The sequence below is a fragment of the Erpetoichthys calabaricus genome, chromosome 3 (genome assembly GCF_900747795.2).
Source record: "Erpetoichthys calabaricus chromosome 3, fErpCal1.3, whole genome shotgun sequence".
In the NCBI taxonomy this organism is placed as follows: Eukaryota; Metazoa; Chordata; class Cladistia; order Polypteriformes; family Polypteridae; genus Erpetoichthys; species Erpetoichthys calabaricus.
Window position 1 is genome coordinate 174,849,224 of NC_041396.2, and position 25,476 is coordinate 174,874,699.

The 25,476-nt window shown below is 39.4% G+C and overlaps 1 protein-coding gene across 1 annotated transcript in view; it reads left to right on the forward strand.

The window, feature by feature from the left end:
• ankrd6b (ankyrin repeat domain 6b) overlaps window positions 1-24,911 on the forward strand; it is a 153,163-nt gene extending 128,252 nt beyond the window's left edge. Inside the window, exons 12-16 of the mRNA XM_028797544.2 lie at window positions 3,726-3,899; window positions 4,319-4,471; window positions 9,207-9,320; window positions 10,621-10,936; window positions 23,416-24,911. Of these exons, the coding sequence (XP_028653377.1) occupies window positions 3,726-3,899; window positions 4,319-4,471; window positions 9,207-9,320; window positions 10,621-10,936; window positions 23,416-24,026 (1,368 nt within the window). The 3' untranslated portion in view covers window positions 24,027-24,911. The remainder of the gene's footprint in view (window positions 1-3,725; window positions 3,900-4,318; window positions 4,472-9,206; window positions 9,321-10,620; window positions 10,937-23,415) is intronic.
• Window positions 24,912-25,476: the final 565 nt, after the last annotated feature.

Below are 25,476 nucleotides of genomic sequence, written 5' to 3' on the forward strand. Positions count from 1 at the left end.
TCACACTGCCTGCTCACGTGCCCGGACGTAATTTGTGCATTCCAGGATGAGGGACAAAACTATAGTACCAGGGAAAACCATATGGAGACGAGAAGAACGTCCTAAATACAAAGAGACACTAAGCTGGGAACAGAGCCGTCTTAACAGCATTATAGGCCCCTGGGCAAAGTAGTGCACTGGTGCCCCTACCTACACAATCAGTCAGCAAGTCACAACATACTTAACAACTGCCCAGCTTGCCCATGCATTAAGATGGCCCTGGGTGGGAATCAAGCCCAGGTACCTATAACTCGGATGTAACCATTGTGACCCATTGTGTTGCTTTTAGTGATTCCATGTCAACTAATATCTCAACAGTTCATGATTTTTTTTAACTAAAGATGAAGAATTTTAAGAATTAAAACACAGTAATAGGGACCATCCATCCATCTCCCTAACCTGCTCATCCAGTGCAGGGCTGTGGGGCTGCTGGAGCCCATTTCAGCAATCATGGGGCACAAGGCAAGAACAACATCTGGGCAGTGCATGACAGGGTGAACACATATACACACACACACACACTCATACATAACCTGCATGTGTTTGGACTTTGGGAAGAAACCTGTGTGGACAAGGGAAGAACCGCAACAACTCGCCGACCACCCTGTAAGTTGCTTTCGTCTGTGCTAGGAGTCCACATGCACCTCTGAGCCACGTTGGCTTTTCATTATTCTTTTCGGTTACGACACCCGACCGCGTCCACCATCGAAAACCATGGGAAAGGAACAACGAAGCCTCGCCCAGAAACTCTACCCCTCCTCCCACGTGATAGGGAACACACCTCAGAGCACTGCCCGCCAACTCGAACAGCTCATCAAACACATACTCACTCGCTTTGGTCTATGCTGTGGTCCAAATCCAGCTGTGAGCCGCGTTGACTGTTCATTTGCCCTCCATGGCTACCGCTTCAAATGTATTTCATGGAAACAACACTTCTTTCAATGTTATAGAAATTCCTGCAACCACATGGCTTCAACCTGCACAAATTACACCTACCCCCCACTGACATTCCTCCACTGTGTCATTCATCTCCCACCTTCGACGCTCAGGCTGAACACTCACACGCTATAGAACACTACGACAAACTCAACACAGAACAGAAACACGCTGTTGATACTGTTTTACACGCTGCATATAGCAATTCCCATCCCCGATGCTTCTTCTTAGATGGTCCTGCAGGAACAGGGAAAACCTTTGTGTACAAAACCCTCATTCATACCATCAGAGCTAGGGGAGACATTGCTACAACCATAGCATCTACAGGAATAGCTGCAACATTATTACCGGGTGGATGAACTGCCCCTTCTGTTTTTAAAATACCGTTGAAGCTGAATACTACTTCCACATGTAACATCAAACCTTCCTCACCACATGCTCAACATCTTCTACAATCCAAAGTTATTATATGGGACGAGGCGCCAATGACACACGCATACGCATTCCAGGCAGTTGACAGGTTATTATGTGACCTCACGGGTGACATGCAGCCTTTTGGAGGCAAAACAATACTATTGGGTGGAGATTTCCGACAAATTCTCCCCGTCATTATGCGTGGCTCCCGCTCGCTTACTGTCGCCAGTTGCATTAATAAGCACCCTTTGTGGAGTCACATGCATGTTCTTACACTGACAACAAATATGAGAGCTCTTCCTGAACAAGAACATTTCGCACAATGGCTCCTCGATTTTGGAGACGGGATAAACGGAACACCTGTGACATTGCCTTCACATTGTTTTCCTTTAATTTCTGATCCCGTTCAACAACTGTATGGCGACATCGACTTCTCAACTGTCACTCTGGAACAACTCAGCTTGCGAGCTATATTAAGCGTCACCAACGAAGACTCGCTATACCTTAATGAACAAGTGCTAAAACTTATCCCTAACAACGAGGTGACTTTCACGAGCGTGGACTCCATCGTCACAGATGATCCTGCAGATCAACTTTCATTCCCCAAGGAATTTCTTAATAGTCTTACTCCTACTGGCATGCCTCCACATAAACTCAAAATTAAAATTGGATCCGTCATCATGCTTCTCAGAAACCTCCTGCCTGCAAAAGGTCTTTGTAATGGCACTAGACTGTCTGTTACCATCATTCACCGCAATGTACTGGAGTGTAAAACTATCACAGCTGCTACCTCACAAACTGTCCTTATTCTCCGGATATGCCTGACCCCATCAGATTCAAATTTGCCTTTTACTTTTACCCGGAGATAATTTCCTGTTCGATTGGCATTTGCGATGACAATTAATAAGGCACAGGGACATACTTTCAAAATGATATGTCTGTATCTGCCAAAACCAGTCTTCACTAACGGACAATTTTATGTTGCTCTCTCCAGAGTTCCATCTTTTCATTCACTTTCTGTTGTATCCTCAAACCCTCCCCTTTTATTCAACTGTGTCTTTCCAGAAGTGTTCAGCCATCAATAAATAATTATGCGGCGTTTGTTATGCCGCGGGTTCGCTATTGTGTTGCATTTTGCTCTCTCCAGAGTTCCATCTTTTCATTCACTTACTGATTTATCCTCAGACCAACCCCTTTTAGACAACTGTGTCTTTCCGGAAGTGTTTAGCATTCAATAAATAATTATGCGGGAGATTGAGCATTAACAGGTCTGTGATGCCCTTGGATGTCCTGTACTGCACGTGCAATACACTGAATGGATCAACGTGTGTCTACCCGGCGCAGAGAGGCGTGGGTAAGCTTTCGTGGTGGAAACTGGGGCATGCATTTGTTCCCCACGAACGAGGAATTCCCAGTTAGTGTGGTTCATACGCTCGCACTGATTACGTCCCTGCCCTTTGTACACACCCACCACACCACCCCCCCCCCCCCCCCCCCCTGTACTACCATGGTTGGGTGACACAAAACATGGCGTCAATCCAGCTGTAAGCCGCATTGACTGTTCATTTGCCTTCCATGGCCACCACTTCAAATGTATTTCATGGAAACAACACTTCTTTCAATGTTTGACATTAAAGTGTTTTGGGGGCATATTTAGGGTTTAAACTATAAAAATAGATATTTTTTTAACCACATCCAAAATTCGCAGGTGCTGTAGAAACGTAACCCCCACAAATTTTAGTAGTCTGGTACAAGACCATCAAAATATTTATAGGTGAGCAGCAGGAGTTTACATTCAGTCCTGTAAGACACACCTTGTGTCTTATGGTGGTTCTCAGGTTGGAAAGGTCTGAGGCAGTCTGTCATACAGAGAACTTCTTCTTTCAAACACCTTTTTATTACCCTACTAGGTTTTAGCTGCCTCTTTCTTCCTTCCTTCCTTGTCTAATTGGTCTCATTTTTCTCTGTCTCCTCTTTCAAGGGCTATTGAGAATTCTTTTTTTTCTTGCTTAAATGTCACATGTTCCTACACTGTAAGCACTTACTTCCACTGTTTCCCCCCTCCTTTGTACACTCTGCATAGGGTCAGTGCATTTAAGTGGAATGAACAGCCTGTCTCAGTAGCCTTTGCCACTTTTTTGAGATTGGTGTTATTTACTTTAATGGTAAAATCCTCATAACAGAAAGTGTAATAAAGCTGAATTAGCCTGAAGCTATGGCTGCTGATGAGTGGAATTTGCGTGACGCATACAGTATATCAATAGACGTACGTATGGCTGTCTGCTTTCATTTTGTAGCCAAGTCAGTAAATTATGCTCCTGTTTGCTTTTTTGTAGACCCTGGCACTTTCAGACCCAGCCCCAAAGAGAGATAACGAGCATGCGAATGCCAATCACAAGAGAAAAAGCAAGGCACCCCCGCTTTCCCATCAGCAGCCCCCGCCACCCCACTGCTACAAAGCCTATCAGCTTTATACCCTGTATAGAGGGAAGGATGGGAAAATTATGCAGGTACAGTATGTTCTCCATGAAGGTAAAGCAGCATCACAGCAAGTATTTGAAATGGAAAGCTGACGTTTGACATAGGTGAGGTGAATTCTTTGGGAGGGCAGACAGAAAAGTGTAACATGCTTCTTGTCTCATGTTGATATTGCAATATTAGCAGTGAAGGCTCATCCACAATAGTATGTTTTTCCTGTCTGTTATCATACCTCTTTACACCATGTAACTAATTCACAGTCAGCACAAGTCACCAAGAAATGTTAATTATAGTCTTGGAACATTTAAGGTACATTTGGAATTACAATAAAAATTTTTATTGCTTGTTCATTGTCAGTCACACATCATAGGATACTATACTCCATTTCAAACTGATAGGCAGCTGAGTGATCTAAGGTGAGGGTTTGATGATGTGCTTTTTATCTCCAAAGGCCCCAATAAATGGTTGCCGCTGTGAGCCACTCATTAACAAGTTAGAGAACCAACTGGAAGCCACCAAAGAGGAAATGAAATCAGACATTCAGAGTGTCCAGCAGCTGATGAACAACAAAGTGGGGCAGCTGGATAGCAAATATCAACACCAGGTATGCCACTGGGTGATGACGATTTGGATTTGAATGGGTTGATTAGCAATTCTTGCACTGATTTTATGCCTTTCATCCCACTAAAAGAAATGTCATACCTCAGTTGTGGATTTTAGTGTTTGTTTGATAACATTTTTAAGGTTAATATTTAGTATTATGGACTGAAAGGTCTGAAAGCAACAGCACATTGACTAACCTGAGGCTGTATAGCCCAAACGAATGACCACTACACGCAATTCATTTTGGGACTACTTGGGTACTAGTAGTTTCTCGATAACATTAGTTATGTCCACTGTGGCTTTGAAAAAATCCTTTTCCGTTTTGTCTATTTGAAAAAAAAACTCTCTTTTTGTTTGTGTACTGCCCACAGAGGCATGAGATATAAAATCTTTTACTCATTCTTACTATGAAGGGCCAGAGAAGTATCCTGTTTTAGTAGGCAACAATTGCCTTGGGTTGTTACAGTGTGCTCTTTGTTTACAGGATGGGTCTTGCATGTGCCCAGTGGACACCAAACATACATAAAATATTAAAACTACCAGGAGGTAAAATCACTTCCAAGTATATGGCAGACATAAGGTTAAATAATGGGTCAGTTGCAGGTGCCGTGATCTTCAGTAATTTACAATGAGTTATTTTTTACTTTTAATAATTTTTCATCTTCTCTTGATTTAGGGTTGGATGACATCAAATCAATGCTTGCGTAATTCTTGTGGCTCACTGGTTGACATGGACACTTCCTTGTGGCAGTGCTGTAATGTCTGCTTGTGCATATCAGTTTCTTTACAGCAATTTATTTAAGAATGAGGGCTTACAGATTCATCATTTTCTGAACTCTGCCTTAAAAATAAGTTAGGTATTTTTCAAGTCAAATCTATTTCATCACAAACATTGTATATATGCATTTGCCATGCAAAATTGTTTTCTAAAGTTAAATATTTTCTATATATATATAAAAAAAATGCACAGCCCGTCCTGGAATTTTACATTGAACTCTATGGGGCACAGGGCATAAAACATAAAAACCTATCAAATACATCCATTTTCCAAGCCAAGACAGTTGTCAAGTATTGAACTGCATCTTGCAATTATATATATACAATATAAAATAGCTTACCTGTATACATGTCATTTATGAGCAAAAACATCAATATTATGACATTCAGCCATTTTAAAAGAAGACCAGCTGTGCATACTACCTCAAGGCTTATCTTCTTCCTCAATGACCTTTCACAACCCCGTAACATGGTTTCCACTAAAAACACCAAATTACAAAAAACTACATGCAAAGTGGTTAGTTTTGTTTTATATCTACTTCCATGTTTATTGAGAACTCATACAAGCGAATAGAAAAATGTATCTTTACCTTGCGAAAAAATGTACCAAGAATATTCAATAATATAATTATTTCAAGATTCCTTTTGATGTCACAGACGTGTTGGGAATACAGAAGACATGTTTTTTGTTGTTTTTTTTTATTTATTTTTTTTTTTTACCAAAACTTGGCACATTTACTTGGCACATTTTTATGCTTTTATTTTCCTTTGTAGCTTTATGCCCCATAGCCTCACAGGTGGCGCAGTGGTAGTGCTGCTGCTTTGCAGTAAGGAGACTGTGGAAGATTGTGGGTTCGCTTCCCGGTTCCTCCCTGTGTGGATAGCGCTTTGAGTACTGAGAAAAGCGCTATATAAATGTAATGAATTATTATTATTATAGTATTTATTGTAAAACACCAGGACTGGCTGGGTATTTTTTTTAAAAATATAGAAAAATTTTAACTTTAGAACATAATTTCAGTCAGCAAATACATATACAGTGATCCCTCGCTATATCGCGCTTCGCGGCTTCACTCCACCGCGGATTTTATATGTAAGCATATTTAAATATATATCGCAGATTTTTTGCTGGTTCGCGGATTTCTGCGGACAATGGGTCTTTTAATTTCTGGTACATGCTTCCTCAGTTGGTTTGCCCAGTTGATTTCATACAAGGGACGCTATTGGCAGATGGCTGAGAAGCTAGATTGCTTACTTTTCTCTCTCTCTTGCGCTGACTATCTGTGATCCTGATGTATGGGGATTGAGCAGGGGGGCTGTTCGCACACCTAGACGATACGGACGCTCGTCTAAAAATGCTGAAAGATTATCTTCACGTTGCTATCTTTTGTGCAGCTGCTTCCTGAAACGACATGCTGCACAGTGCTTCGCATACTTAAAAGCTCGAAGGGCACGTATTGATTTTTGACTGAAAAACAAACTCTCTCTCTCTCTCTCTCTCTCTCTCTGCTCCTGACGGAGGGGGGTGTGAGCTGCCGCCTTCAACAGCTTTGTGCCGCGGTGCTTCGCATACTTAAACGCCAAACAGCCCTATTGATTTGTTTGCTAGAGATTGTTTTCTCTATCTATGTGACATTCTGTGCTCCTGACACGCACTCCTTTGAAGAGGAAGATATGTTTGCATTCTTTTAATTGTGAGACAGAACTGTCATCTCTGTCTTGTCATGGAGCACAGTTTAAACTTTTGAAAAAGAGACAAATGTTTGTTTGCAGTGTTTGAATAACGTTCCTGTCTCTCTACAACCTCCTGTGTTTCTGCGCAAATCTGTGACCCAAGCATGACAATATAAAAATAACCATATAAACATATGGTTTCTACTTTGCGGATTTTCTTATTTCGCGGGTGGCTCTGGAACGCAACCCCCGCGATGGAGGAGGGATTACTGTATACCATATTTGTGAAGAAATAACTTGAACTTGACTTGAAAAATACTGAACTTTTACTGCAATGAAAATAAATGATCAAAATAGGCTAATCTTTCACTTGCCATGCCTAAAATACACTCTAGCTCCATATGCGCAAAGCATTCAATAATTCAATTTAAAGTCTTTTATCAAGCACATTTATCTCCTTTAAAATTGTCCAAAATGTATCGAGGGCCATATTCAACAAGTGAACATTGCAGTCAAGCTCCAGCCTCACTGGGCCACATGTTTTAGGCCTTCATTAAATTAACAACATTCTGGACCAAAATCTTTAAATGCCTCTCAGACACCCTTGGCGTCACAATCCCTCCTAATCCACTAACAGCTGTGTTTGTTGCAGTCCCAGATGGGCTTAAGGTGGAGAATGATATACAAACTGTAATGGCCTTTACTTCATTTACTAGCATGTAGACTTATCTTGCTCAACTAGAAGAACCCCAGCCTACCTGTTAAAAGTCACTGGGTAACTGATGTTATATACTATTTGAAACAGGGAAAAATCAAATTCTCACTCAGAGGATCTGTTCAAAACTTTTTTGAAATACGGCAAGATATGATTAATCAAATTTTAGAATAAGCTTTTATACCTGGGGAAAGGATATTCTCCTTTCTTTGTTGTTTTTAAAGATTTCTTCTTCTATCTCTCAGGCAGAGGTTGAATTCTGTTTTGTTAAGTTCGATTTGATTGTATTTAATGTTATTTTCTTTATTGTAAAAGTAAGTCTTGATTGTATAGAATGTTATGTTCTTCAAATAAAATGTATAATAAAGGCTAATTATGACACCTACATTAAAGCTATCTTTAACAAACCTTACACCAAATAAATATTGATGATCTGTGTCATCTTTCTTATTTATGTTTATTATGCTTGAAGTATGAAACAGTTTTTAATATTACAGCTTTCTGCATGCGTATCCAATGCATACGCATATACAGTGCCCCGCATAATGTTTAGAACATTTTTTTTGATTTACTCTTTTGCTCCACAGTTTAAAATTACAAATCAAACAATTCAGACGTGATTAAAGTGCACATTACAGACTTTCATTTACATTTTGGTCTCAGTATGTAGAAATGACAACACTTTTTATATATATTTGCCAACCTTTTGTTGTTTCACTGTACCACAGTAACTTTGAGATGTCAGATGAGAAAATATTGCCTGCTAAAAACAAACATTACACAAGCTAAGTGCTGCAAAAGTTAACAGTATAATCTACTGCTGGCCTGTTATTATACTTTTGTGATGTTAAATGTATTACTGTTTAACAAAACAATGACTTTGCTAAATTTTTAGAAGAATGTAGAAAGCATTTGTGCGTGTGACATTATATTTTGCTCTTTTTCTTGCTTTTTAACATTTTGGTCTTTTTATTTTCTGGTCATTTATATTTTTTTTTATTAAGTAGGTCAGAAGTGCTTCCCTTTAGTATTCAATGTCATTTTTGCCCATGTCTGTACTGCTCATCACTAATCTTCAGTATTTGGACAAAACTAAGGGAGTAAGCTCCACAGGAAAAGGTGGATTAAAAAGCATATGGTAAAAGAAAGTTAAAAAATGCAAATTTCTGAATTGTGTTTATGTGTCAGTTTAGTAGCACATATTTTTGAATGCAAAATAACAGACGAAAAAGTCTAATTAAACAATTATGACTGAACCATTTATATGTAATGCTATAAAATGTTGGGAAGCAGTGAAATAGACTATAATTGTAAAAGTAATCTTTTCTCCTGTAGAACTGGCAGGGATTCATCTACAGCTTCAGCAGTCTACCTTTGACCTTCATGTGTGTGTGTGAATGAAGTGCAAGTGTTCTGCTTCCTTACTCAACATGCTGTACAATGTGCCTACACTGCCCTGGTTTGGACATCTTTAAGACTTTGTGCGCACTGCCATCAGTCAAAGTCAAATTTAGCATTGCCCTTGTTGTTGCACAAGGCTTACTGTTTGCTTTTTTGTTTTGCATACCAGCTGAAGGTGTTTGACAAGATGACATTAGAAAGAATATCTGCTGAAAAAACTGAATGTCTTCATCGGATTGATCAGCGTGCACTCTTGGAGAAACAGGAGGGCGAGAAGAAACAGGTAGGCTTTCCCGCCAATAAATTACTACTAAAATTTCCATTAAATCTCAACTAATGAGTAAATCAGGTGGAAGCAAAGCCAAGGTAGCAGGTAAAATGAACTTATTCAAATGCGAGAAGGAAAATTTACTGAATTCTTTAAAATATCAGCTCGTTACATCCTGCCTGAATAAGGGACCTAAGCTGCCACGAAAGCTTGCATATTGTAATCTTTTTAGTTAGCCAATAAAAGGTATCATTTTGCTTGACTTCTCACTACACCTGTAATGGCTAATACAGTACAACATCCTAGTACTACTCTAACACAAAACATGGTTCAGAGCATTGAGGCTGAAACGCTACATTACTGCAAGCAGCTTAGCACAGATCTCGCTATGAGAATGAACACCTTGTTTTCATACACCTTTTTGTATAATTCAAGTAATTCATCTGATTTGCATTGTTTATTTACTTACCTGCCTTTTTCATTTTTATTTTTGCATTAAAAGCTTTAAGAACATAAGGCTTCAATAATTAGTTTCCGTTGCACATGAGGACTTTGGCCTGTGAGGAAATTGAAACTCCCAGTCTCCAGAGATGTGCAAGTGATATTGACTGTCAAGTCTTATAAGCATGGGAGAGGGCCCTGTGCTGGACTAGTGACACGTTCAAGGGAACTGCTGCCTTCTTCCTAATTCTGCTATTTTTTCTGAACAGTTGAATATGAAAATTTTAAATGTCTACTTCTTGTTGAATTTGGATGTTTTTGTATATACACTCTATATAGCATGTACGTATATGAGGTGGAATGTGATACTAACTCATTCCAATACTTCTTAACAAGGGTAGAAATCCACAGATTGTGAATGAATAAAATGTTTTGTTACATTATAATGATCTATTTTCTGATGTTCCTTGCTATAGTTTTAGTAAGTACAAGTTAAATCTTTGTAATTTCACTTGCATAGTGACACAGAAGGTAGTGCTATCACCACACAGATGCAGTATTCTAGGTTCAGATCTCATGCTTGGACTTTATCCATATCAAGTATGCTTATTCTCTCTTCATGTGAGTTTTCCTTCTATGTTCTCAAAGTTCAGAAGGGAGTGCATGTTAGCTTGTTTGGTTATTCCAAACTGGCCCCTGTTTGAGCTCCGGGGAGGAGCTGGGCCCTTGCAATAGACTGGACTGATGCTATATCCAGGACTGTTCCATGCCTTCCATCCAGTGCTGCCAGGATAAGCTTTACCCCCAACTCTTGGTTAGATTAAGATGGTCTGAAAATGTTAATTTATGGTAAATTATGTTTTATCTTTATCAGGCAACCATTGTCAGTGACCTGAAGAACTGGTGCATGTCCAAGATTCAGAATTTTGAGGTGCGCTTCACTGGAGAGTCAAAAAACATGCCTTGTAATGATGACTTTACGCATGATGATATTGTGCAGACCACCTGCCTTCCCATCCAAGATGAACATGGGGTTCAGCCTGTCAGTTTACCTCAAGACTCCCAGAAAACATCTGCTAGTGAAATTTTGCAGCACAACCTGCTTGAAGCTTCAGTTCCTGCTAAGGGTTCATGCACGGAAGATGACCTCAGTAAACAATACTTTGTTGTTCAGCAGGACAGCCCTCCAGGTAAAAAAAGCAGATTTTGAAAAAGACAAAGTAGTTGATTTGCTGTGTTATATGAAGCAGATGCTGTGCAGTCTAGAATTTAAGTTTACTTGATAGTCCATAAAAAGAAGTAAAGCGGTTTGCATTTTATTGCTGAAAAACATACAGTACAACAATGGTTTCTAACTAGACAGAGATGCTCTTAAAGAAATCGTGTACTACTCACCTAAGTTACTATCACTTCTAAAATAAATCAAGTTGCTGAAGCCACTTTTTTCATTAAAGGGCCATAGACACTCAGAGTTCAGGTTTATCCTCACAGGTGGCACAGTGGTAATGCTGCTGCTTTGCAGTAATGTAATGAATTATTATTATTATTATTATTATTATTATCCCAGATGTACTGTATACATGGCAGGAACAAACCTGGAAGATGTACAGATCCACTTAAGAACAAACCAATGCTTGCACCACACTCACTTACAATGAGCAGTTCTAAAGATGACAATTAATTTAACGTGTTAGATTAGCTGGGTGCTGGAGAAAATGGTAGCACTCTGACATAACGTACCTGAACACAGAAAGCATAGGAACCAGGCTATCAATACAACCTGGAGCTGTGAGGCTATTGTACATGCAATGCTGTGCTACCCTGCACTCTGAGTGTGTCTATAACTCATCAGACCCGACATCCAAATTTATCATTCTGACAGAGTCAGGTGCAAAGCTGGCAAGAAACTAGGATCAGACTGCAGTCCACTTTCGGGTGCACTTGCACACAGGCCACACACAGACCCAACTTTGAGTTACCAGTTAACCTAACAGTGTTGGCTTTGGGTCATGTGAAGAACACCCCATACAGACATAGACTAAGAGTGCACCAACCGCACCCTGACAGTAATGGGAGTTGCAATTCAAACATGGGGCCCTGGTACTGTTAGATAGGGGCACTAATCACTGTGTCACCACACTAGTCCTGGTATGTATTTTTTATTGTGAAAATGATATATATTTCTTTTTGTATAGTCATAATGTATACAGAGACTACTGAATCATGCATTCTGTAAGCCTGAATTAGCATTCAAAAAGAGTTACACCATGTCCTCTGCAGTGCCTAGTGTTAATTATTTCTGCTGTGTCACAAGGTTATATGGAGTAAGCAGCACAGGCAGCCAACAGTGTAATAGTCCAGATCAGAAGTCAAAGCATTTTCTCCAGCCAAAGTGTTATACTTGTGAATTTCCTAACTAAAATCCTTTAAACGTCTAGGCAGAGTGGTGGCTCTGAGGCTAGGGATCTGCACTGGCAATCGGAAGGTTGCAGGTTCAAATCCCATAAATGCCAATAGGGACTCTGCTCTGTTGGGCCCTTGAGCAAGGCCCTTAACCTGCAATTGCTGAGCGCTTTGAGTAGTGAGAAAAGCGCTATATAAATGCAAAGAATTATTATTATTATTATAATTATTACTTGCCTTCTAGGTACTGAAAATGTTATACTGAAAGAGAAAACAGTACTAACTTTATCAATGAAAAGATAAATAATTAATAGTCATGTAGTCTGAAATTTCAACACAGTACCCATGCGTTTATGGTTGCTGCTTTATAGCTGGTGACGTTGTACTGCAGTGCTTGGCCTCATTTAGGTGGCTAATCTGAAAATTGCTCCGGGGGTTGGGGGGGGGGGGGGGGGGTTTTGGGAGGCACTGTACAATGACTGACCCTGTGCTCTGACCCCCAAAGGTCATGCAGAAACATAGTTGCCCCTCAGGGATTAACAAAGTATATCAAATCATAAAAATTTGGGTCAATTTGTAATTGCATAAACCCATTATTCGTCTAGGAAGGTTCTACAGCTGTTTGGACAGAAAAATTGAATTTTTTCTGGATAGATATTATTCAGCACATTTTTTAGGTATTAAATCATATAGTCAAACTCAAAAAGCATCTAACGGAATACACTGGTCTATACACAGTGTAGGAAGAGAAGAATGCGCATCCCGGATGAGACAGCAAGAAACAAATTACACAGACAGGAGGTCAGTGTGACAACGCAGATGAATTGGCCAGCAGAACAAATAAATAACTTTGTGCCTATCCGGTATAAAATAATGGTCGGACCAGCTGAAGCTGGGAGTTGGGAGAGGTTCAGTCCCCCATATCTCAGGTGGCAGTGGTCCTCACATGGGAACCCAGTCTGGATGCCCGTGGGGTGCTTGGGTTATGGAGTCCAGAAGTGCAGCCCTGTCGGGGGCTCTACGCTACAACAGAGGATCTTCCTACTTTCACTATGACCCAGAAGTGCTTTCTAGAAGACATGGCATGTCCCCAGAAGCATTCCTGGGTCTGGCATGAAAGGAAGCCCGCTGCCACACATGGACGTGTCGGGAGGCAGCGGGCAACACTCAACTGGAGGACAGAAAGAGGAAGATTTATTGGTTCATTGTGGTGATAATTGTATTTGTGGCTGATTGTTGGAAGAGGTCTGTGGAAATGTGCTTAAGAAAGAGTACAAATCCCTTGTTTTATTCATGTAATATGTATCTATAATAATAAAAGGCAAAGCCCTCACTGACTGACTGACTGACTGACTCACTCACTGACTGACTGACTCACTCATCACTAATTCTCCAACTTCCCGTGTAGTAGAAGGCTGAAATTTGGCAGGCTCATTCCTTACAACTTACTTACAAAAGTTAGGCAGGTTTCATTTCGAAATTCAAAGCGTAATGGTCATAACTGGAACATATTTTTTGTCCATACACTGTAATGGGAGGAGGCGGAGTCACGTATCGCGTCATCACGCCTCCTACGTAATCACGTGAACTAAAAACAAGGAAGACATTTACAGCACGAGTCACACGCGGGAACGAAGGTAAATGACGTTAATTTTTGACTGTCTTTTAATACTGTGTGAGCATACATATTAACACTGTGCAATTAAACGTGTGCATTTACGGGGTGATTTCTGAGGCTTAAAAGCTCACCTTTTATCAAACGCGGGAAGAAAGGTAATTGACGTTGTTCACTGTCTTTTAATACTGTGTAACCATACATATTAACACATTCCAATTAAACGTGTGCATTTACGGGGTGATTTCTCAGGCTTAAAAGCTCGCCTTTTACTAAAAAGGTAAATGCAAAACTATTTTCAATCAGTTTATTGAAACGCTCCCGTTTAAGGATTGCAATAACATATTCGCGAGATAAAAGAACGAAGTAGGGGGAAATGGAGGAACAGCCGCAAACAGCGAAGAGCAAAAAATTAATTAAACAATTGAGAACGGAGCGAGTTTAAGCATACAAGCATGTTCATAAGGGAAACAAAGCACGGTGTAAAACGTAAGTTTAAATTAAGTTTTATAGAAACGCTCCCGCTGCGGATTGCAATAACATATTCGCGAGATAAAACTTTAATGAGAAGACACGAGGTATAAACGAAGCACACGCCGTGGCGCAACGTTAGGGGCAACAGTTTCAACCATTCTATGATCTGCTTCTCGCAACTGAAAGACGGCACATGGCGGATGTTAGCCGACTTGCTGACCGCAACGTTAGGGCTTCAACTATGGCGCTGACGCAACATCTCAGTGCCAACACTTTGCAGACTGTACTTAAAAGACTCGCCCTCCTCACTGGACAGTTAAAAACACCAATCAAACTAACGATGACATCAAGTATTACCCAATCAAAAGTAGGAAAGGAGGCATCTTCATAAAATGCGTGTGGGATGATTTGCATGAGACGCTGCCTTAAAAAAAAAAATGATAAGAAAAATACGGGATAAATCCCGTCCAGTATTGATTCAAAACGGGACGCGCAATTTCATTCTCAAACGCGGCACGATTCTGTATTTTAAAGGACGGGTGGCAACCCTACAGTGCCAGGTAACCACCCATACAATCAGATTGTGATTCAGACTAGGAATGCAATGAATGTAATTACCCCGATCTACATACAAGGCGAAAGTCTTGCAACATTCAAAGATGATGGTTTGGGATAATTAGTACTTATTAACTACAACATTGAACATAAAAAGAGCTTATGAAGCCTTCAACCGAAAAAAGCAAGATCGCAGAGATCGTAAAAAAAAAAAAAGGAGGTAATGTCGTTTTACTCGCTGTAGATTTTAGTCAAACATGACCAGTTATTCCACGAGGGAGACCAGCAGATGAACTCAACGCGTGTTTAAAATCCAGGCTTCTCCCACGGTCGGTTATATGTCGCGTGTTCTCGGGTAGGTACACCAAAAAATGTATAAATTTAAGCATGTAATGGGCAAAGAAAAAATGAGGTATACCCGAAGGCACTGCAGTAGTACTCAATGTAACTTTACTTCTTAAATGTTAATGTTTTACTGTTTAATAATTTATACGCTTCTTATATATTGTTCAAATTCTTTTATCAAAATACCAGTGACAGCGCAATACACGATAACATGGAGTGAATACACCATACGCATCTGCCCACGGCCGCCCTGGTGTGCGCAGATAGGGAGTTGATTCTAAAATAAAATAAACATAAAAAGAGTAATACATTCATCACCCATAAAGCGGATAGCAGACGTGACTTATTATATGTGTACCACATTTCAAGTCAATACGTGAAACGGTTTGCAAGCTACATGTGATTTAAAATCCTGGACAGACCAACGAAAAGCCACTGTAGCAAATTATAGAAGAAGATTTTACTGTTTAATAATTTATATTTATATGAAATGTGCTTCTTATATATTACTTCATATTCTCATATGATAATGATGTTAATGTTGTTTATATTGATTTCTATGTTATTGTAAGTGCATCTATGTGTGTATATGTATGTATGTATGTATGTGTGTATTTATATATATATATATATATATATATATATATAAAAAAATATATATATAAAAAAATATATGTGTATATGTATATATAATATATCTGTATATGTGTGTGTATATGTGTATATGTATATATATATGACAGCAACACTCATAACAATGACAACACAATTACATTGACAATCATGTTACGTTATTTTTAAAATGTTTCCTTTACTTTTTCATAACCTCTTTAACACACTACTTCTCCGCTGCGAAGCGCGGGTATTTTGCTAGTTATAGATATATATGTATTATACAATATATCCATCCATCCATTATCCAACCCGCTGAATCCGAATACAGGGTCACGGGGGTCTGCTGGAGCCAATCCCAGCCAACACAGGGCACAAGGCAGGGAACCAATCCTGGGCAGGGTGCCAACCCACTGCAGGACACACACAAACACACCCACACACCAAGTACACACTAGGGCCAATTTAGAATCGCCAATCCACCTAACCTGCATGTCTTTGGACTGTGGGAGGAAACCGGAGCGCCCGGAGGAAACCCACGCAGACACGGGGAGAACATGCAAACTCCACGCAGGGAGGACCCGGGAAGCGAACCCAGGTCCCCAGGTCTCCCAACTGCGAGGCAGCAGCGCTACCCACTGCGCCACCGTGCCGCCCTATACAATATATATGTATAATATTATATAATATAGAATACATATATATATACTGTATATATGTATTATATATATATATATATATGTATTTATTGTCACGCTTGGGTCACAGATTTGCACAGAGACACAGGAGGTTGTAGAAGAAAAAAAAAGGAACTTTATTCAAAGCACTGCAAACAAACATTTGTCTCTTTTCAAAAGTTTAAACGTGCTCCATGACAAGTCAGAGATGACAGTTCCACCAGGAGTTGAGAATGTCGGAGAGAGAGAGAGAAGCAAAACAATCAATTCCAAAACTGACAGGCTCTGTACAAGGCTTTTAAGTAAGCAGAGTACTGTGCGAGAGGTTTATCTCGTGTTATAGTGCAAGTAAGAAGGGTAAGGAGCAATGTGAAGGTAGACTTTCAGCTGTTTCAGGGGTTTTCCCAGGAGCGTCTGTGTCCTCTGAGGGTGCGATCAGCGCTCCAGCTTACATTATATATATATATATATATATATATATATATATATATATATATACACATACACATACAGTAGACCCCCACAAAGTCGCGGTTCAGAGTTCGCGGCCTCAGTCATTCGCGGATTTTTCCTTAGAACCTAACTAATAATTGTTAGCAGAAACCGCAAATATCCTCCCCAATTTTTATGTCTTTTATCGTGGCAATACTGTACTGTAGAAAGAACAGGAAGCAGCTGTAGGAAAACCGCGACTTGGGATGGTAAAGTAGCCAATAGAATTTGAAACTGCAACTCCCAGCAGTGGCTCTGATTGGTCTTCTGCTGGGGGTGCTGGGGCTGTTGAGGTCAAAGGATGTCAGCGCGGCTTTTAAAAAGGGGGCCGGTGACCAAAAGCAAAAAAAAAAAAAAAAGGTTTTGTAATTTGTGTTTCAAGTTCCTGTCTGTCTGCCTTCTGTTGGGTTACCTGTACTTTTTCATTTTGTCCTGGATCGTTACATGCGTCTGGATTGTCTGCCTGTGTATATGAGGACTGTAAGTGGATTCATGGCCATCCTGCAAAGAAAGGAGCGCTCCTGAACCCATCCACCCGTCTTCACCATTTCAGGAACTACTGGTAGGACTATCTGTACATTCCCATTCAACGTGCGGATCTCTGGACTATCTATTTTCATCATTACATTTCATCTGTTGCCGTTTTTCATGATTTACTGTGTGTGTTTTGTTTGTGCTTTGTTGTAATTAATGTGTAATCGCCGTATGGGGAACAGGGGTGGTATCATTGTTTTCTTATTTCATTTGTTTTCATTTCATTCTTTATTTGCTGTTTGATTACTGGTTTGCTTTGTTTTTGTCTCTGTTTGTGAGTGCACATGTTGGGTCAAGGTTGGAATCTCCACCATAAAAATAAATAAATCACCGTCTTCTCGATTGCGGCTTCTCACGTGGCGCTACGCTTACTTAAAAGCCTGAACTATACCTATCCTTTATGGCTGATTGCTTTGTTTTTCTCTCTCCTCCCCCAGACATTCTCCAATACTGTTGGGGGGTTGTGCTCCCCTATGATGTCTATTGTTTAATGTTTAACTAACTGCATGCTGAGCACCTTTTACTTCTGAAAGAGATACGTTTGTTTGAAGTGTTTGAATAAAGTTCCTGTTTCTACAATCTCCTGTGTTTGTGTGCAATTCTGTGACCCAAGCTGCACTAAGACTAGCCTGCAGGCATCAGCGCTTACCTCTGTGTGCTTTCGTGCAGACAGTTTAAGCACAGTTGGCTCAGTGATTTACATTCATGGCGTCAGTTGCACTTTGTACATATTGTTCCAGTAGTTTTTTTTAAATAGTTTTTACAGTTCATTAGCAGTGTGTAAAATGATCAGTGTTGCAGTAATTGTGATGCTCTTTGCATGAAAAAAAAATGTTCCATTAAAATTTCACTTTTTCTTTGTTAATTGTGATGTTCACTTAAAGTGCAGCAAAAAAGTATTTGGCGTCCAGGGATGCATTAACCCCCAAGTATATGGCAGTTTAACGGTTATAGCCCCAAGATGCCACCGAAACGAGCTGCACCGTCTAAGGCTTCTGGCAATGAAAATGCGCTTGCATGAATTACAGTACATATAGCGGTAACATCGGTATTTTACTTTCCAGCACTGCAGGAGACATAGCAGTACAGTATACAGGTTTACCTTTACATTCTTTATTTGTAGGTAATGTACACTATTAAGCTGAGTTTGAAATTAAAGTGTTTTGGGGGCATATTTAGGGTTTAAACTCTGAAAATAGGCATTTTTTTAACCACATCCAAAATTCGTGGTTTTTCACAATTCGCGGGTGCTCTAGGAACGTAATCCACGCGAATTGTGGGGGTGTACTCAGTGTGTGAATGTATATATATATTCCTTTTGGCATTGTCACTCAAATCAACTATCTCCTCATAGGACATACAGAGAAGGTACACATTTTTTTTAATTTAACAAATTCTTGAAATATTCTTATATGTGAAATATTTGTCAATGACTACTAGTTGCTTGGGGCCTAACCTTACCTCATTTCTCATCGTTACACAAAAGATTGGCTTTGAATCAGGGACCCCCAAGTCAGTAAACTGGAGCTCATTCAGTTGACCAATAGGGAAACCTATCCACCCCAACAGAAGAAGTAGACTTGTGGCTTCAAAACTGCACTTGGGGGTAGTGCTGGGCGGTATGACCAAAATTCTACATCATGGTATTTTTCAAATTTATACTGGTTTCACGGTATTCAACGGTATTATTTTCCCATGCATGAGTGGATGTTATCCACATTTTTCACTGCAGTTACTGCAGTAGACTGGCTAAGAAACCTATTCCACTGTCCTGAGAATTGTATATTGTACAAAAAAAAACATTTTAATGTGCACACAAGTATTAATACAGGTTTGCATGGCCCCATAAAGTGATAGTTTTCAAGGGTGTGGCACTAATGGAGAGAAGGAATCACATTGCATGACAGTTGCAGTCAAAATAAAGAACCTTTTTATTGAACAAATTTTGCAAACAACTTAAACTAAAATTTTGACAACGTATTTTCAACCACCCAAAGAGGCATTTAGACTTAGTAAAATATCCAGAGGTGCTTTTCAAAAGCTGTATTACACTGAACATGTCTTAGAAAAGGAATAAATAGTAAATATTTTTTGTAAACCAACTACACTTTCTGTTAATGTTAACAATCTCTGTCCACGGACACGTTAAAGTGACTTTTTAAACAACTTTACAATCATTAAACTGCATAATATTTAAACTAATACATAATAACAATAAAGTAAATAATAGTGCATCTTCCAGTAATAATACTACTACTTCAAGACTTCAAGCCCAGGTGCATTACACAGTATTCACCAAATAAAATAAAATAAAACAAGTGCAACTTGGTGATGACATCTTTACTAACTGAACCATCATTAAGGCAAACTGCATTAATATGGACCTTGTTTCTGGCTAAGCAACTGTATATACATAAATAATAAAACTGCAACTTGCATTTATAATGCTATTTATGGTATAGCCCTACGGAATTGTATTAGGGCCACGGTGAAGAAAAAAACTAAATGGTCGAGAATAAAGTTGACATGTTGACTTTATTCTCGACATCCCCACTTTATTCTTGCTGTTTATGTCGAGATTAAAGTTGACATTTCCACTTTATTCTCATAGTTTATTTTGTAATTAAAGCAGAATGTCGTAAACTAAACATCCTAAAATCAATATTTTATAAAACCCCATCATAAGTTAATGTAGCACATTAAATGCTTTGTGTTAAGTGTTCCCCCGACCCAGTTGTTAATTGCTACAAGCTTCCAAATTTTAAAACTGACTTCCTCTACACGAAGAGGAGGCGCAGGCAGCGATCGGCACACAGAATACATTAACTTCATGATATTCCTGCTCCTGAAAATTTAGAATGCTAAGATAAAATACTTAATATCATTTTCATGATGAAATGCATTAAAGCAGGTATTAAACATGCACAGTAGTGTGGCGGTAGTGCTGCTCCCTTGCAGTAAGGGGTCCCCAGGTGTACGTTCAGTGTAGAGAACTTTATGGCAGGTGTGACGGGCTCCAAAAAACTGGATGTATGAATGGGTATTGCACAGGTTTAACTTAAATATTGTGTAAATGTTGGGTTCGTGATCTGGTGTTCGGAGACATGAACACAGAATTCAATGGATGTTCATCTGAGCGGGCTTTCTCTGTCTGACGTACCAAAGCCCCAGTTCCTATCCTTCCTTTTTCTTTCTCCACATAACCAATCACCACACGATAAATGTCTTTGTGAAATTAAAACTAGTTATAAACTTAGACCACAGAGTGTTCAGAACTTTAAAAAAAAATCTTCGTTATACATGTTTAATTATGCCATCCATTCAGGGTTGTGCCCGTCCCAACAAGCATTGTGTGCAAGCCAGGAGCAAATCCTGAACGGGGCACCAGCACATCGCATGGTAAATACGAGCAATACAAACACTAGCAGAGTTAATACAGCATAACAAAACCTGACATCCTACATGACTTTGAAAGGAAACTGAAGCACACTGAGTAAACCCACCAGAAAAAAACATGCAAATTCAAAGCAGGGAACACCCGGGACCCCATTGCTGAGAGGCAGCAGTGCAACCTCCACGCCACCGTGCCCCCACATGATTAATACATGCTTTAATGCATTTCATCATGAAAATTATATCAAGTATTTATCTTAGCATTCTAAATGTTCAGCGAGTTGGAATATCATGAAATTAATGTGTTCTGTGTGCTGCCTGCACTCCTCTTAGTGCAAGAGGAAGTCAGTTTAAGAAGCACGTAGCGATTAACATGGCTCCGGGAACACTTAACACAAAGCATTTAATGTGCTACATAACTTATGACGGGGTTTGAGAAAATCTAGTAAATTAAATATTCATTTTAAGATGAAGTTTAGTTTACGATGTTCTACTTTAACAACAAATTACGAGAATAAAGTCAACATGTCGAATTTAATCTCAACAAACGGCGAGAATAAAGTAGAAATGCTGAGAATAAAGTCAACATGTCGACTTTATTCTCGTCATAAGCGTCGAGATTAAAGTGGAAATGTCGAGAATAAAGTCAACATGTCGTCACATTATTACACAGTACCCTGGTACATTACACAATATTGAAAAAAATTAAACAAGTACAATTTGGCTTACAGTATTATGCAGTAGTATAGAAACAGTTTTCACACATTTGAACATAATGGTCCACATCCGACCTTTTGAATCCAAAGTATCTCCAGAGAACAGACGTGACTCCTTTTTCCAGCAAAAGTTCTTCTGTGTCATCATGTTCAACTTTATCGTCTGCTACAGCTTCAGTTTTGGAATGTCCTCTGTCCATTTTCACTGCGCAATACCTCCACTACCGCATGTACTCCATTGCATGCCTGTTTAGCGGTGTAGCAGTGAAAAAGAGCCCCCGTGCAACACCTCAACTAACGCATGTACTCCGTTGCATGTGTTTAGCGATGTAGCAGTGAAAAAGGTCCCCCTTAAACAATTTCCCGCTGTGCCACGTTCTGAACATTGTTTAGGCAATTTAAACCCGTGCGGCGGTATAAGAAAAATCCATATCATAACAAAAATAAAAAACGTTTTTTGGTATGAACCGGTATACCGCCCAGCACCACTTGGGGGTATCGCATTACACAACCACCCACAGTCTTTCTCTGTCTTGCAGCCCCCTCCCTACAACAATCCACCCAGAAGTGATCAGCTGGGATCGACAGTATCCCTTTAACCTCAAGGATGATATGCATCTTTGCATCCATTTCCATGTACCCATGTGTTTTATAGCCTGCTTCTCTGTGCTATGCATTTGTTTTGGATCTACAAAATCAAACTTTTAACATAAAAAGTTATATTTTATTTATAACATAGTAAAGTTACAGGCCAACAGTGTGCCAATTTTGAGAAATGATGGCATCAAGGCTGCATTAAGGTTCTTCTCAGAAGAAAAATATTCCTTGCAACTGTCTTAATAAAACATGAGTAGTTTAATATTTTTTATATTTTTTACATAACAGCAAAGAAGAGTGTCAGTAAAGTTTGTGTGTCTATCTCTTTTCTACTTGCAGCCTTCTTCTATCCTAAAACCTCATTTCAGTAGACATCTACAATAGAAACAGCATTGTTCCAAAGCTTAGTCGGTAGTACTTCAGTACAAGATTTACACTATGATATCACCAGTTCTCGACATTACTGATGTCTAGCTTGGCACTGGCCACCATCTTGAGACACTTGGAAACCACCTTTTGGACCCTGGTTGCCAAGAATGTCAACCACTTTAGCAGTGCAACATTTTTTACTCATTACGTGTGATCGGCAAATCGCCATGTAAGTTCTCAATTGGTTCTATGAGGAAAAAAAAATGTGAGCTGCACTTCAAGGCTTTCCTTTATGTGAATAAAGCAAGTTAAAAAACTTTGTAAAGGCCGGCCGCCGTGCAAGCGTGTGCGCGCCATGTGTGCGTGTAACAGGAATGTTAAAAGTTTGCTTTAGCTTAGAGAGACGAACGTAAAGTGCTGAAAAATCCCACAAATCCCTTCGCTGCTACAATACTGTGTGGAAATACATTCAAGAGAAAATTGAAATAGAACATGTGCTGTATAAAAGTCAGCCATGATGGAACTAAAGCAAAGACGTTTGGTGCTACAAATTTGATAAAAAATTTAACATTTAACATACTGGCTTTAATTACATACAAGTTAAAACAGCATTCATTTGACATTTATGTTTACTCTTTTTTTATTGTTTCTGCAACATTAATAAAATTCACAGTACAATAACATTTTAGTTATAATAACTGTTTCTTTTTATTTGAATACAAGACACAAGCATCAATATTATAGAAATATAAATGGATAAATGGAGGAAAAAAGTCAGATAAAAAAAAAATAGATGACATTATCAGAGTGAAGAGTTTTAGAGTATAAAATAGAGGCCAAGAAAGCAATAGCAACCATTAATTTGATCTTTTTTTGTCCCCATTCAGACAAGAAGCCACAGCAGATGGCTGAGTTAACGCCTCCATTTTCAAAAGCACCTGCATCTGCTTCTCCTCGAGTTGTCCGACCTAAAAAGAAAACGGTGCCGACTGCAGCCCCTACCAGGCCAACCCAGGAACTGCATCTGGTGGAAGGCTCTTGTAAACCAAGACAGGCACATCCTAAGGCTTCTGGCAACAGCGTCACTGGGGATGAGCACACTCCTTGTGTTTCTGAACGGCGCAGCAGTAAACAAGTAGAGGGGAAGAGCAAGCAGTCAAAAAGGCAGCATCGCGAACAGACAAGCCAGACTAAGCCAAGGTTGTCAAAGACACTACCGCTGTCCGGGATAACACTTCAGGACTCTGAGCCTGCTAGCCCACAAGATGAAAAGGGCCCTGCCCTGCCGCATGACACCATGAATGCTCTGGAAATGACACAGTATTTCTTTGAGGCCGTCTCCTTGCAGATGGAGAAGTGGTATGAAAAGAAGTTTGAAGAGACTCGCATCCAGGCTGACCAGAAAGTCCAGGAAGAGCGAACTCTACTCCAGAAACGCATTAACAGCCTAGAAGAAGAACTGCAGTTGTTACGTGCAAAAGCTCACAAGGAGAGCTAGCAGAGTTGCACCATGCAGGATATCTGGACAGAGACCTACATACCGTCTGCTTCCTGTCATTAGACATTTTACTGGATTACTTATGATCTTTGACACAGGAAGTTTAACCTGTATCTTGTGCAGGTTATTCAAAAAGTGCAGATTATTCAAAAAAGTGTTTCCTTCACACACATCAATAAGATACTCTTTTGTGCTTCTTACAATTTTAAGTGTTGTAATTGAGCTCAGGTGGGTCTCATCCAAATTCGTTGTATTACTAGACGAAGGCAGGACTTTCTAAGTGTTTCGCCAGTAGCTGCTTTCTGTTATTCAAACACCTACAACTGAAGGCTGGATTAGATACAAGAGTACAGTAAAAAAATGTCGTCAAAAACCCAGGGTCTGCCCATTAATGGCATCAGCCTGGGAAGGACATCCCTGACTGAACCAACAAACGAGATGTTAAAGGTTTGTCTTCATTTAGACTGTTAAAATACAGTGGTGCCTTGTACTTTGAACTTAATTTGTTTCAGGAGACCGTTTGAACTCCGAATTGTTCGAAGTCCGAACAATTCAAATACACATAATTGAAGGTAAAAATAACACAAGTAAATGCCCTAAATAATAAATTAGAACATGAAAACAATAAATAAAATATAATAATGAAAATTGCATTTACTGTACCTTAGTGAGGAGTGCTAAAGTACCATGTGGCTGGTGCAGAGGAAAAGAAAGGTTACTGTTTTGAAGGGGAGTCATCTTTCATAAACATGCTTTGCGACAAGTTCCTTTATCAACACATTTTTCGATACTACAACCTTCCTCTTAGGCTTAGTTGCTTCAGCACTCTTCTTGAATGCCATGTTTAATACATAGGGGTTATATTATATATATATGTATATATATATATATATATATATATATATATATATATATATATATATATATATATATATATATATATATATATATAAAATCAAACACCAAAAATAAAGCAAAAAAAGCACTGAAAACATATAAGTGTAACACAAGAGATGCTTTGATAGCAAGAGCGAGAGACGACTTGATGTTTATGCTCACTGCGTAAATGCCATCTGTTCGTGCTTTTTTTCCCACTGTGCTCATAGTTCAAATGTAGAAACACCGTTCAAACTCCAGAACAAATTACTCTCGAATTTAGCATTCAAACTCTGGAACACTCAAAGTTAGAATCATTCAAAGTATGAGGCACCACTGTACTTCTCTGTGATTTCTGCCATCACCCAAAGTACTAATGAAGAGTCTTAAGAGACGTATAAATATGATGTCTGAATTTCAGGATTTTCTTTATTTACAACCTACAATACCCCATGAATAATTTTTCAGCTCTAAGTCAGATTTACTCAGCTAGAGGTTACCTGAGGCAGGACCAGTGCTGGAATTCACCAAAAAAAGCAGACAGTGTATAGAGGTCATTTCAAAAGTTAAAGTA